Here is a 14,713-nt window from a genome sequence, read left to right as displayed (position 1 = left end):
TAAAAAGCTTATTCAATAAAAGGCCAAATTAAAACCGTCGATTGACCATAAAAATACCCAATAAAATTACCATTAAAAGTTTAAAATTTAAATTTAGAATTTAAAAAGTCAGGCCAGTCCTGCTTGTATAAATAAATAAGTTTTCAGTTCCCGGCGGAAGGTCCGAAGGTCAGGCAATTGGCGTAAACCGGGGGGAAGTTCGTTCCAGAGAGTAGGTGCTCCCACAGAGAAGGACCTTCCCCTGGGGGCCGCCAGCCGACACTGCTTGGCGGACGGCACCCTGAGAAGACCCTCTCTGTGAGAGCGTACGGGTCGGTGGGAGGCATGTGGAAACAGCAGGCGGTCCCGTAAGTACCCGGGCCCTAAGCCATGGAGCGCTTTGAAGGTGGTAACCAAAACCTTGAAGCGCACCCGGAAGACCACAGGTAGCCAGTGCAGACTGCGCAGGAGTGGTGTTACCCGGGAGCAACGCGGTGCTCCCTCAATCACCCGCGCAGCTGCATTCTGGACTAACTGCAGTCTCCGGGTACACTTCAAAGGTAGCCCCATGTAGAGAGCATTGCAATAATCCAGTCGAGAAGTGACGAGAGCATGAGTGACCGTGAATTGATATTTACCGGCAAAGAAATAAAGGGAGAGACTAGCACAGATCTATTTCAAGCTATTAACGCTCTCGTCAGCCAGCCGTGCCCTTTCTGGGATTCGAACCCGTCCGGCGTAAAAGATCAAATGCAAAATGAAAACGTCTACCAGGGGAAACGAATCTTGCTCAGAAACTAGCAAGGTTCATTGCTCTTCCACTTATGTCCAAAAGTCAGATTCCCTGTACAGATAAAGTTAGATAAACGCAAGGTTCCCGGCATTTCAACTATGCTCATTTGCCAGTTGGCCAAGCTCAACAAGGCTACGGAGCCATCGACTGGCACCCAAAAGCTATGAACGCATTCTCCATCCGTTTGGGCACCTTCGTCCCATGTCCTACGCCCGCCCACCACACACAAAGGGCTACCTGGACGAAGAGACGTCTGCGCACCACCCGGGTGGAAGCCGCCTCCTCATCGTCGCTCAGCCCTTCGCTCTCCCCCAGCTCCTTGTCCAACTCCTGGTGGATGTGCTTCAGCACAAACTGGACGGAGCCCTGGGCGAGGTGCAAGAGGTTCTGGCAACTGACTAGGAAGAAGCCCAGGAGGACTAAACTGATGAATAACTGGGTCAGGAAGCCCCACATGATCCCGCAGGAGCAGCCAGGTGGCTGATCACATCCCAGCCGGTTTGAGCCTAATGCCTTCTGCTTTTTATGGATGCAGGGCACCGTCCAGGTTGATGGCTGGAGCTACTGCTTTCTTCCTCTCTCTCCCTCTCTCTGCGCTAGGTAGTGGGAGACGGGGAGGGGGGGGGCTGTAATTTTAGCCCGGTCCCAGAGCAGCTGCTCAGCCCAGCCTTCTATCCCGTTTCTCCCAGGAGGAACTTTGTCAAAGTCACCCTAGATTAAGCCTCTCAAGACAAGAAGTTGGCAGCAGCACACAGGGGTGGATGGATTAGAATCCGTCGGCTGCTATGCCCGGGAATGTGCTGTGCCAATCTTTAAACCAGGTTAGGGTACCTCTCTTAAGCCCAGCCCAGCAATTGGCAGGCCGAGGGGGGCTCTATTTCTGGTCCTGCTGGGTCTGCCCCTAAGCGAGACCCTGGCGCTACCCAATTAGGAAACAAGCAGAGTTGCTGGCCAGGCAGATATAAATAGAGCCCAGGGCTATGGCCAGCTGGGTGAGTGGCCTTCCCTCCCTTAAAGCAGAAGCGCTCCACCTGCTGGTCAGCAGCCCTAACTGCAGGGTTTGCAACCGGCAACCTATTCCAAGGTAGAGTCCTCGACTTACGGCGGTTCCTTTGGCGACCATACAAAGTTGCGACGAAAAAAAGTAACTCAGGGCCCAATTTTCAGAGTTACGACCTTGGCAGCAGCCCCGCGATCAAAACTCAGCCGCTTGGCCCGGGGTTCACATTTATGACGGTTGCAGTGGGTTCACGTGATCCCACTTTGGCGACCGTCTGGAAAGCAGGAAGCCCGGTTCATTTAACAACCGCGTTCAACTTGCTTAACAACGGCGTCAAGAAAAAGGTCGTGAACCGGAGCAAAGCTCGTGTCGCCAAGGTCTCGGTGAATGACAGAAACGTTGGGCTCCATCGTAGACGGAGGTCTGAGGTCCACCCTGTAGCCTCACCTGCAGCTGTGCAAAACAGCTGCTGCCAGAGTCCTCCAGCCACTTGGCCAAGCCTTGCTGCCTCCCCGGCTGGAGACCCCAGTCCCTCTGGAAGGGAGAGCTCTCCCGCTCTTCGGATGAGTCGATCCGCATGTGCTCCAGCGTTTCCCGTTCCCGGCTCCGTAATTTGTAAGACGACACCCCTTGTCTCAGGAGCGGTGGACTCAGGGACACCCCTTTGCCCAGGTCTGACAAGCTGGAGATGAAGGCGCCCTCGACCACCCATTCACCGGGCCTGGGGTCAAGGACAGAAAGAGAGAGATGGGTTATTTATTTATTTATTCCCTTAGAACAGAGGTCTTCAAACTTGGCCGCTTTAAGAGGTGTGGACTTCAACTCCCAGAATTCTCCAGCCAGCATAGCTGAATTGAATTGATTGGGTGAGTTTTCTTTAAAGCATGCAAATACTGGCAGAAAGGTTTAAAAAAATAGTATGAGGACTGTTGTAAGGAAAGATTTGTTGAAAAAAAAAGTCAAAAGGATGAATATTATACAGAAATGGGAATTGAGTAGTTCAAGGAAAACATAAAAGTTGATTGCGGTAGAATGAGTGATTTAAAATGAATGGTAAATGAAGAAGAAGTAGAATTAAGAATGAATAGGAGCCGAATGAATGAAGATTGGATACAAAAATGAACAAGCATGAAAGAAAGTTGATGAGATGGCTGAGCATATAGAGAATGAATAAGGATCAAATTGCATAGCTGGCTGGAGAATTCTGGGAGTTGAAGTCCACACGTCTTAAAGCGGCCAAGTTTGAAGACCTCTGCCTTAGGATATAAAATCCACAGCACTAGATTAAGTCTGGAATTTCCTGGCCACTGTCCAAGATTTGACGGGGCCCTGACAGACTCTGAATAACCAAGAAGGATAGACATAGTTACTTCCAAGCAGTTTTCCTTGGCTGCTACCTCCCCTACAGATGGAAATCTTATTTTTATTTTATTTATTTATTTTTTATTTTATTTGCATTTATATCCCGCCCTTCTTGCCAAACTAAAGCAACTGTCGGTTTCGTTAAAGAGACACTCTGAGAACTTTTAGAGAGGAGCAAAGCTCACTTCACCGACGTCTCACTGAATGTTGGTCTCGATTGTGGCTGACTTGGCACAACCAAAATACCTAAACTTTGCTATCTCTTAATGTCTATATGGAGATTCTCGATCATCCAGTTGTCCAAAAGGTGCAGAACAAAACAGAAACAACAACAACCCAGAAAGCCCATTCTGGGTTGTTGTTGTTTCTGTTTTGTTTTTTTGAAGACATGTCACTTCTCATCCAAGAAGCTTCTCCCGCTCTGACTGGACCGAAGAATGGAAGAAGCTTCTTGGATGAGAAGTGAAACGTCTTCAAAGGAAAAAACAACCACCAGAAAGCCCAGTTGCCTCGTGAAAAAACAACAACAACACAGCACCTTTGGGATATTTGCTTGTCTCTTGATCGTCTGGAACGCAATCTTTCCTCCTAGGAATCCAGGTTACCTTCCACCATAGGCCAGGCCAGGCAGTATTTGGGGAGTGGGTTTCAGGAGTTTTAAAGGGTGAAAAGGGTTAAAGCAGCTGCCAGGGTTAAGGTATACTCAACTCCATCTCTTAACTGCCCTCTAATGGAAGCTCAAGTTAAATTTCCCAGAAGTTGAATTTAGTGTGCTGTTGACTTTTAAGGGAGAGTGTGACAAACTGGTAGATCACTTGAGTTAAATAGACTCTTCCTTGCAAGAAGGTTGGGGCAGAAAATGAAAAGAAAGTAGAGAAAAGCGTAAAGAGGAAGGAAGGAAGGGAGGGAGGGAAGGGAGGGAGGGAAGGGGAGGGAGGGAGGAGGGAGGGGAGGGAGGAGAGGAGGGAGAAGAGAAGAGAAGAGAAGAGAAGAGAAGAGAAGAGAAGAGAAGAGAAGAGAAGAGAAGAGAAGAGAAGAGAAGAGAAGAGAAAATATAGAATATAGAATAGAAAATAATAGAAAATAGAATGGAAGGGAAAGGAAGGGAAGGGAAGGGAAGGGAAGGGAAGGGAAAGGGGAGGAGAGGAGTGAAGAGGGGAGGGGAAGGGGGAGGAGAGGAGAGGGGAGGGGAAGGGAGAAGAAAGGAGGGAGGGAGGGAGAAGAGAGGAGGGAGGGAGAAGAGAGGAGGGAGGAGAGGAGAGGAGGAAGAGAAGAGGAGGGTGAAAAAATAGGGACAGTTACTACCCTGTTTCCCCCAAAATAAGACATCCCCTGATACTAAGCCCAATCGGGCTTGTTTCAGGGTTCAAAAAAATATAAGACAGGGTCTTGTTTTCAGGGAAACATGGTATTTAAGATATAATTAAGACATTTGGACAGAAAAATCAAAGGGAATTAAAGGTGACAAGAAACTGACTTTGTTTCTGCAATCCAAATAGCAGAAGGGAGGGGAGAAGAAAGGAGGGGAGGGGAGGGGAAGGGAAGGGCAGAGACAGGAAAGGAGACACTAGCGATAATACTTTGGGGGAGGGAAAGCACTTTATTTAAAGAACCACAGAATTTTGTACTTCTGAAAAGAAGTAATCCATATTCCACCTTATCTTCTCATGAAATATTCTTTCACTCATTCACCTGTTCCAATTTCACCCCACCCCAATGCTGCAGGACCGTCATTGTTAAATACACCTTGAACGCTTCATAAAAACAACTGATTCTTTGAGTTAAGGAGCAAAAGATAATGACAATCACACTTAAAACCACAAAGATAGTTCTTTCCTTGTTATGCTACAAGGAAAGAACTATCAATGAGAAGACAACCCCAGGATAGGAAATCTATGCTGACCGTTTTGAAATGGTGGCAGCGAAATTTTAAATAGCGCTAGCGATAGACTTATATACCACTTCACCGTGCTTTACGGCCCTTTCTAAGGGGTTTTACAGAGTCAACCTCTTGTCCCCCCAACCATCTGGGTCCTCATTTTACCGACCTCGGAAGGATGGAAGGCGGACTCAAACCTGAGCCGGTCAGGATCAAACTCCTAGCAGTGGGCAGAGGCAGCATGCAATACTGTGTCCTAACCACTGTGGCACCAGGAAGGAGAAGGAGAAAGGGAATAATAGAATAGAATAGAATTTTTTATTGGCCAAGTGTGATTGGACACACAAGGAATTTGTCTTTGGTACATATGCTCTCAGTGTAAGAGAAGAAGGGAGGGAGGGAGGGAGGGAGGGAGGGAGGGAGGGAGGAAGGGAGGGAGGAAGATAGCAATAGATTTATATACCGCTTGACAGTGCTTTCCAGCCCTCTCTAAGCGATTTACAGAGTCAGCTTATTGCCCCCAACAATCTGGGTCCTCATTTTACCCACCTCAGAAGGATAGAAGGCTGAGCCAACCTTCAGCCGGTCAGCATTGAACTGCTGGCAATGGGCAGAGTCCGCCTGCAACCGCTCTGTTCTAACCACTGCGCCACCACAGCTCTTATATTGATGGATTCCCCGCAAACCAACATGGAAGTATCTATGCCTCTGTTTGCGCCACGAAATCCGGTCTTGCCAGACGTGGTCAGGACATTTTCCTTGGGGACAATCCAGAACTGGTCCAGGGTGTCTCCTCTCTTTCCCAGGCTAAGCCCACCTTTCAGAGTTCCCCCCAATTCCCCAAGTTCCCCTATCCCGCCCTTTCAACTGGGCGTTTGCCTTACCTGTCCTTGCCCTTCTCTATCACCCGGCTAACACTGGGCGACTCTGTGATGCCCACTTGGACTCTCTGCTGGCCTGGAACGAGAAAGAGGTCACAGTGGGAAACCCTGACTCCCCCAAGTGCCCCCGTAAGTGCTCGCCATCTGGCCTTCTCCCCTCTGACCTCTGACCTTCCTCCTGCTCTAACATGTCCATCAGGCCATTCATGGCGTCTGAATCCACTGTGTCTTCCTCCACCAGGTCCATGGAACCAAGAGGGTCAGGGCCATGCACATCCTCCAGCAGCTGCCCCGTGAGCCGCCCTTCACTCGTGGCGTCCGAATCCTCAGCCTTGCTGCACTCCAGAGAGGAATCTTCGGCAGTCACCAGCGAGGGCGTCAGCCCAGAAGACCACACCTGCATGTCCGACATCTCCAGAAGGGCATCCTGCTCGCTGGCAGCCATGGGGATGGCTTCCAGGATGGCCACCTCATTCCAATATTGGTCGGCACACAGCGGGGAAGGCAGAGCGTAGTGCATGGAGGCGGGGGAGAGCAGCTCGTCCTGCAGCGAAGCATAACCTGCGTGGGGCAGACAGAGGACGACAGACTGACACACTGAGCTGGGGAGAGAGGGAGGGGTGGGGTGGGGAGACAAGATTAAGCAGCCCCCGTCCCTCTGGACCAGGGGTCTCCAACCTTGGCAACTTTAAGGCTTGTGGACTTCAACTCCCAGAATTCCTCAGCCAGATGTATCTGGTTTTTTTTTTCTCTTACCCACCAAAGTGGAGAGATTGCAGAGGAAGGGATTATAAGAGAGTAAGCAAAGCTGGCTGAGGAACTCTGGGAGTGGAAGTCCACAAGTCTTAAAAGTTGCCAAGGTTGGAGAATCCTGCTCTGGACTGTGTCGGTCAACTGTGGCGACTTGAAGAGGTATGGACTTCAACTCCCAGAACTCCCCAGTGTGGACTTCAACTCCAAGAACTGCCCAGACTGGGGAACTCTGGGAGTTGAAGTCCACACCTCTGAAAGTCGCCGAGGTTGAAAAACAGGGCTCTAGGTATGGAGATTGTTCTGCGCATCAAAAGGTCTCTCCATCTCAACCTGTTTGATTGGCACTTCCTGGACCCAGCACCATGGGGAGCAAGGGGAGTAAAATTGCACCTGGGGAGAAAAGGGAGAGGGGAGGACCACTTGCTCTCATTCGGAGACCACCTGCTTTCGAAGGGGAGCCAGGAATGCAAGGTGGATCTCCTGCTGAATTTAACTCTTAACATGAAACTTCTCCCAATCTGAGTACGGGGGGGGGGGGGGGGGAACTTCCATGGCCAGAACTCCTAAGAGCCAATTTGCAGGCTGAGGATTCTGGGATGAAGCCTATGTATCGGGCATGGGGGCAGAGTAGGAAGTTGGCTCTGCATAGAGTTACGGTAACAATCAAAGCATTGTTTGTCGTTTCTTGAGGAATGAAGAAATAAAAAAGGGGGGAAAATTGCCCCTGGACCCTTTCAATGCTGAAATCCCATGGCTGCTTCCTGCCCTTGGACTAGGGGTGACATGATACTAGTACTCCAGTATCTGAGGGGCTGCCACAAAGAAGAGGGGGTCAACATTTTCCAAAGCACCAGAAGGCAAAACAAGAAACTATTTGTCTGTCTGTCTGTCTGTCCTCTAGCTAACTAGCTAGCTAGCTATCATCTATCTATCATTATATCTATCATCTATCTATCATCTATATCTATCATCTATCTATCATCTATATCTATCATTTATCTATCATCTATATCTATCATCTATCATCTATTTATCTATATCTATCTATCTATCTATCTATCTATCATCTATCTATCTCTGTCATCTATATCTATCTATCATCTATCTATCATCTATATCTATCATTTATATATCATCTATATCTATCATCTATCATCTATTTATCTATATCTATCCATCTGTCTGTCTATCTATCTATCTCTATCTATCATCTATCTATCTCTATCTATCTATCATCTATCTATCATCTATCTATTTATCTATATATATATATATATCATCTATCTATCTATCTATCTATCTATCTATCTATCTATCTATCTATCTATCTATCCATCCATCCATCCATCCATCCATCCATCCATCCATCCATCCATCCATCCATCTATCTATCTATCTATCTATCTATCTATCTATCTATCTTCTATCAGAATTGTACACTCTTGGGCTCCTGTTTACTAAACATAGCAGAGCAGCTGCCTCGCAGAATCCCTGCACCAACCATTTCCATGGTCGAAAGGGCCATGATGCAGGCAGCCATCCAAGGTCACTCAATAGTGAGATGGGCAGGAAATTATAGGCCCATCCAGAGAGCACTGGGGGGCGGGGAGCTCCCCTTTAATTCCCCTGTCCAACCGTGGCCCTCTTTCAACCAAAAATGACAGGAGGGTGAAGTTTTGCAAAAGAAGGGAGTTCTAACTTTGGCAAAGAGGAAGGGATGAGCGAAGACTTAAGGGCGAGGGGCTTTCAGAAAAAGGGTTACGTGGTCTTGAGGAGAAGGAAAATATGAGAAAGAAAGTCAAAATAACGCCGCCTTGATTTTGCTTGGTAGAAGATGTTGCAGAGAGAAATCCAGCCCGTTTTTCAAAAGTTCTGCTATTCTACCCTACAACAATAAATCACATTCCTGGAATCGGGCGTCCTTGGTGCTCTCTGAGCTTGGTGGTTTTCTTGCAGATGTTTCATTACCCAAACTAGGGGTCTCCAAACTTGGGAGCTTTAAGACCTGTGGACTTCAACTCCCAGAATTCCTCAGCCAACGTGGCTTCTTGGCTGAAGCGTGAGGAATTCTGGGAGTTGAAGTCCACAGGTCTTAAAGTTCCCACGTTTGGAGACCCCCTGACCCGAACCATCGTTGCTAGGATGGAGAAGAAGGACCATCCAGCACTGGTGATGTTCCCTCCTTCGGTAAGGAAACATCTGCAAGAAAACCACCAAGCTCAGAGAGCGCCCAGGACCAAATGTCGACCCTGAGCTACAAATATTCTCTTTTATGGATTCCAGGAACCTCCTGCAGGGGCTGACCTCTGCAGGGAAGTGCAGGGAAGCGGAAGAACTGTTGCATCCCTTTTCCCAAGAGTTCAGTGTGAGTGTGACGATTGTTCCATGCAGCCAAGAAACAGAGCTGTCCAGCTGCAGCCAGACATGGGTCTGTCCAGGTCCAGCTTCAGGCGTAGGGTTGTTAAGCCGCTGGAAGGCAAGGAAGGGAAGCAGCAGCAACAGCAGCAGGAGTGCAGCCGTGGGGGTGGGGTGGGCAAGAGGGTAGGGGGTCCAGCAGGAAGATGCAAAAGGGAGAAAAGCCAAGCCAAGTGGGCAAACCATGCGCTAGTTAGTGAAGCCGCAGCTCTAGGGTGGCTCAGACCACGAGAGAGAGAGAGAGAGAACAAGACAGGCCCAGACAGTGGAGACAGGTGGCAGAAGAGGAAGAAGGAGGAGAAGGAGGAGAGAGAGAGAGAGAGAGAGAGAGAGAGAGAGAGAGAGAACAAGACAGGCCCAGACAGTGGAGACAGGTGGCAGAAGAGGAAGAAGAAGGAGGAGGAGGAGGAGAGAGAGAGAGAGAGAGAGAGAGAGAAAACAAGACAGGCCCAGACAGTGGAGACAGGTGGCAGAAGAAGAAGAAGAAGGAGGAGAAGGAGGAGAGAGAGAGAGAGAGAGAGAGAACAAGACAGGCCCAGACAGTGGAGACAGGTGGCAGAAGAGGAAGAAGGAGAAGGAGAAGGAGGAGAGAGAGAGAGAGAGAGAGAGAGAGACGGGTGAAGCCAGTGACGCCATGTTGGGCACCTCCCAGCCAGCCAGCTTGGTACAACCAGCACCTTTGGCAGGAGAGAAAGTGGAAGATCACACCGGGTGGGGTGGGGTGGGGTGGGGTGGGCAAGAGGGTAGGGGTCCAGCAGGAAGATGCAAAAGGGAGAAAAGCCAAGCCAAGTGGGCAAACCATGCGCTAGTTAGTGAAGCCGCAGCTCTAGGGTGGCTCAGACCACGAGAGAGAGAGAGAGAGAACAAGACAGGCCCAGACAGTGGAGAGAGGTGGCAGAAGAGGAAGAAGGAGGAGAAGGAGGAGAGAGAGAGAGAGAGAGAGAGAGAGAGAGAACAAGACAGGCCCAGACAGTGGAGACAGGTGGCAGAAGAGGAAGAAGAAGGAGGAGGAGGAGGAGAGAGAGAGAGAGAGAGAAAACAAGACAGGCCCAGACAGTGGAGACAGGTGGCAGAAGAAGAAGAAGAAGGAGGAGAAGGAGGAGAGAGAGAGAGAGAGAGAGAGAGAACAAGACAGGCCCAGACAGTGGAGACAGGTGGCAGAAGAGGAAGAAGGAGAAGGAGAAGGAGGAGAGAGAGAGAGAGAGAGAGAGAGAGAGAGAGAGACGGGGTGAAGCCAGTGACGCCATGTTGGGCACCTCCCAGCCAGCCAGCTTGGTACAACCAGCACCCCTTTTGGCAGGAGAGAAAGTGGAAGATCACACCGGGGTGGGTGGGGTGGGGAGGGACGAGGCAAGAGAAAGAATGGCAGTGCAGCAGAGAAGCTGGGTGCACCCCTCTTAATCGCATCAGAGCCTCGCGGGCTACCTTTGGTCTCCAGCGCCCACTAAAACCCGCTCCCGTCTCGATTCGCACCTGTGCAAGTTGATCTTCAGAGGGACACCTGGATTGCAGCTCTCAGTAACCCATCAATCACCCCTCGATAAACCCATCCGTCATCCCCCATTTCAACTTCAACGGTCCAAGGCCTTGGTCTCTAACCGTGACGCATCACCTTCAGGATTCAACCACTATTCCCAAACCATCTCATCAGCACAACGGTTTACTGGTTCTGTTTTGAAGCAGGGATGAAGGAACTCAAATCCCATGGAGAGCGATAGCCACACACTTTTAAGCCCAAGAGGACTGGTGCTCGGTCCCCTGTCAAAACCCTCATGGCCAGTCTGATTGTTTTGATACCATGGTTCCTCTCTCTATCAGAGGTGCGGGTCTAATCTATCTTCCTTTAACCCATTGTTTCTCAACCTTGGCAGCTTTAAGACACATGGATGGATGGAGGGATGGGAAATTCTGAGACTGGAAGGTCTCACACCTTCAAGCTGGTAAAGTTGAGAAAGGTTGCTTGAAGCTAAAAGGGAGAAAGAAAGCTGGGGGGGGGGTTGAACCCCGTCGACTGGGATCTGGCTATGAAATAAGGATGAACTCAGACACGTAGAGTAGTGGCCAAAATTGTGGAAACCTTTTGGGAAAAGTGTATTTTCTAAAACTAGTTAATAACACCACTTTGTTTTGGAGTAGTGCCATAAAATTATATATCAAAGACAATTTAATCAAGAATGCAATGCAATAACTTTTAGGAAGGATTTGCTATTAGAATAGCAGTTACAGCATAAAGAAGAAAATACGTAGAAAAAAACAAGATATATAAAAATTATCACCACAGAAAAAACGAGATATACAAAAATTATCCCCATGTTAGTTAATATTTCATTGGGTAACCTTTAGCATGAATTACGACCTTATAACGTCTTTCTTCCCATGGAGTGAACCAAGTCTTTTAGTTCTGCAGCTGTTATAACGTAAAACCAAGATTGAAGGATGGCTTCTATTAACTGGGTTTTATTGCTGGGTCGCTTCTGACTAACAAGTTTCTTTAGTCGGCTCCATGGATTTCCAGTTGGGTTAAGATCTGGGCTATTCCCAGGCCATTCCAGCAGTGGAATAGGATTATCTGGAAACTGCCCCCCAAAAGTGGTGTTATTAGCCATCAAACCTCAAAAATACACTTTTCCCAAAAAAGTTTCTACAATTTTGGCCACTACTGTACTGCCCTCCGGATGGTGAGGGAGATGGTTCCTTTGCCAAGCGTTCGTTATTAGATCCAGAATGAGAAGGAAAGGAAGACTGCGATCACAGGAGGCAACCAGGAAAGATCTGAAGCTGGTAGAAGAGAGCAGATCTGGGACTCACCATTTATCTGGGAGGGAGACCCAGAATAGTCTCGGTGCCGGTAGCGCTTGTCACTCTTCAGGCTGTGGCTCTGTCGCCCGGAACCTTCCAGCATGTTGATAATTTCGCTACGGTCAATGTTGCGAAGGGCTGCGTAAAGGCTCTCCACTGGATAAAGGAGGAGGAAGAACGGGTTAAAAACAGGATATCAGAGCCACACCTGAAGCCAAGTGGAGCCTTCCCCAAACGATGGTGGAAACACCCAGTCAAACACAGTTTGACTTTATTATGGTCCTTTAATAGGAATGGCGACTTTCATTCCCTAAAATGAAACCTTGACTTTGGTTTTGTTGATTAGAAAAATTTGGTGTTATAAGGATGGCTAGTTACATATTAATGTGTAAAAGCAAAAAGTTGAGGTTGGAATGTGTTTATCTTGCACTGTGCTAAGAGGAGTTGGAAGTCAATACCCCCTTTTCTTTCTTTTTCTCTTCCCTCTTGTATATGATAGGTTCTATCATATCGCAAGATCTAAAATGGACAGCTAACATCAAAAACATCATCAAAAAAGGACAACAAAGAATGTTCTTTCTGCGCCAACTCAGGAAACTCAAACTGCCCGAGGAGCTGCTGATTCAGTTCTACAGAGGAATTATTGAGTCTGTCATTTGCACCTCTAGAACTGCCTGGTTCGGTTCTGCAACCCAACAAGAAAGACACAGACTTCAGAGGATCATTAGAACTGCAGAAAAAATAATTGCTACCAACCTGCCTTCCATTGAGGACCTGTATACTGCACGAATCAAGAAGAGGGCCGTGGAAATATTTACAGATCCCTCACATCCAGGACATAAACTGTTTCAACTCCTACCCTCAAAACGACGCTATAGAGCACTGCACACCAGAACAACTAGACACAAGAACAGTTTTTTCTCAAACGCCATCACTCTGCTAAACAAATAATTCCCTCAACACTGTCAGGCTATTTACTGAATCTGCACTACTATTAATCTTCTCATCGTTCCCATCACCCATCTCTTTCCACTTATGACTGTATGATTGTAACTTTGTTGCTGGCAATCCTTATGATTTATATTGATATACTGACCATCAATTGTGTTGTAAATGTTGTCCCTTGATGAACGTATCTTTTCTTTTATGTACACTGAGAGCAGATGCACCAAGACAAATTCCTTGTGTGTCCAATCACACTTGGCCAATAAAAAATTCTATTCTATTCTATTCTATTCCACACCCCCTGTTCCCCGTTCCCTTTCCCACCCTTAATTTCCTGTTTTCGTCTTTGTATTTGATATAATAAAATAAAAGTGATAAATGTTGAAAGGAATGCTCAGCTTCTTTTGTGTCAACCCGTATACTTTTTGTCCTTGCTTGGTAAAGTAATTCCATGAGTTATACGCATGCACAGAAGAGAAAAGAATGAAAAGAGAGGGATCCTTGAACCATTTGTTATGATCTAAACGCTTTAACATCTTAGATGGCCCTGAGCTTTGAACATCAGTCATCTATCTATCTATATAAAAAAAGGTGGATGGATGGATGGATGGATGGATGGATGGATGGATGGATATTTGTTCCAGCATAACTCTGGAACGGCTCGAGAAATTTCAACCAAACTTGGTACACAGATCACTTACTCTATATAAACAAATACTGGGGGGGGGAGATACCCCTGTGGTGTGTGTGTGTGTGTGTGTGTGTGTGTGTGTGTGTGTGTTCTAGCATAACTGTGGAACGCCTGGGCTGTTAAGGAGAGCATCCTAGAGCAGCAATTGTTTGTGATGTCAGTTCCTTTGCAGTTTCCTCTGGAAAGCCAGCCGAGACATTTGCCCTCCAGTGGACCAATGGGGTAGTGCCTGATGGATTTGGGGCAAAGTGCCAGGATCGTAGACAGGGCAGGAAAGAGAAGCGCATGGGAGGGGGTAGGGATGATGGACATGGGAGTAGGGGGAAGAAAGGCCCCTCCCAATGGCTCCCTGTCAGACAAACGCTTCGATGTCTATAAATACCCAGGCAACGCCGGGTTATCAGCTAGTTTTTTTATAAAATCAAGGGACAGGAGATACCCTTGGGCAAAGAAGTAAGTGAGGAAGGGGTGCTCCATTCATTGATTTAAAATCGATGAAGGACTACCTTCACTATTTTGTGATATGGCAGAGGGCCAATGGTAACGTTCTTTTTTGGTTGCTCATATTCATAAATGAGAGAAGAAATAAGGTCAGTGGAACCTTAAAAGAGGACTCTCAGCCGATCTATCCGTCTTTTCCTACTCTGCATTCCTAACTCAATTCCCGTCACTGAGGGATGTCCAAAATGGCAAGAAGAAGAACCTAAGCTGAATTTGCTTGCATTCGTGTTGGAAACACTGAGGTGCTTCCAGGTTGAAAGGCTTAGCCAGTGACATCACCATTGTCCAAGGCAACCTTAGTTGCTAAGGTCTCCAACCTTAGCAACTTTAAGCAAAGCTGGCTGAGGAATTCTGGGAGTTGAAGTCCGCAAGTCTTAAAGTTGCCAAGTTGGAGATCCCTGGTCCAGGGGACACCTGATTGGGGGGCTCCTTTCATGTCCCCATTATTGTGCACACTGAAGTGGTACCCATCTATCTACTTGCAATTACTCACTTTCAAACTGCTAAGTCAGCTGGAACAAATGACAGGCACTCGCCCTATCACACAGCAGGATTCGGATCTCAAACACGGACTTGCTGATTGTCAACCCAGCATCCTAACCACACGAGTCAACACACTCCTCCTCTTATGTTGCATTAATTTGACATGAAAGTACCAACAGCCTGGCTCTTGATGCACCCATCCATTGTTATATAGGATGTAACCCAAATATTT

The 14,713-nt window shown here is 47.7% G+C and overlaps 1 protein-coding gene across 7 annotated transcripts in view; it reads right to left on the bottom strand.

The window, feature by feature from the left end:
- Positions 1 to 14,713, bottom strand: part of ANK1 (ankyrin 1) — a 193,346-nt gene that overhangs the window by 13,686 nt on the left and 164,947 nt on the right. For 4 of the 7 annotated variants that reach the window (XM_058194555.1, XM_058194549.1, XM_058194550.1 and 1 more), the window contains 4 exons: positions 11,871 to 12,017; positions 6,066 to 6,455; positions 5,898 to 5,970; positions 2,220 to 2,493 (listed from right to left, as the gene is read on the bottom strand). In XM_058194555.1, the coding sequence (XP_058050538.1) occupies positions 2,220 to 2,493; positions 5,898 to 5,970; positions 6,066 to 6,455; positions 11,871 to 12,017 (884 nt within the window). Of the gene's footprint in view, positions 1 to 2,219; positions 2,494 to 5,897; positions 5,971 to 6,058; positions 6,456 to 11,870; positions 12,018 to 14,713 lie in introns of those variants that run through there. The other 3 variants (XM_058194553.1, XM_058194552.1, XM_058194554.1) reach the window with 3 other exon arrangements.

The sequence above is a fragment of the Ahaetulla prasina genome, chromosome 9 (assembly GCF_028640845.1).
Source record: "Ahaetulla prasina isolate Xishuangbanna chromosome 9, ASM2864084v1, whole genome shotgun sequence".
NCBI classification, from domain to species: Eukaryota; Metazoa; Chordata; class Lepidosauria; order Squamata; family Colubridae; genus Ahaetulla; species Ahaetulla prasina.
This window is presented reverse-complemented; position numbering and strand designations above follow the sequence as displayed.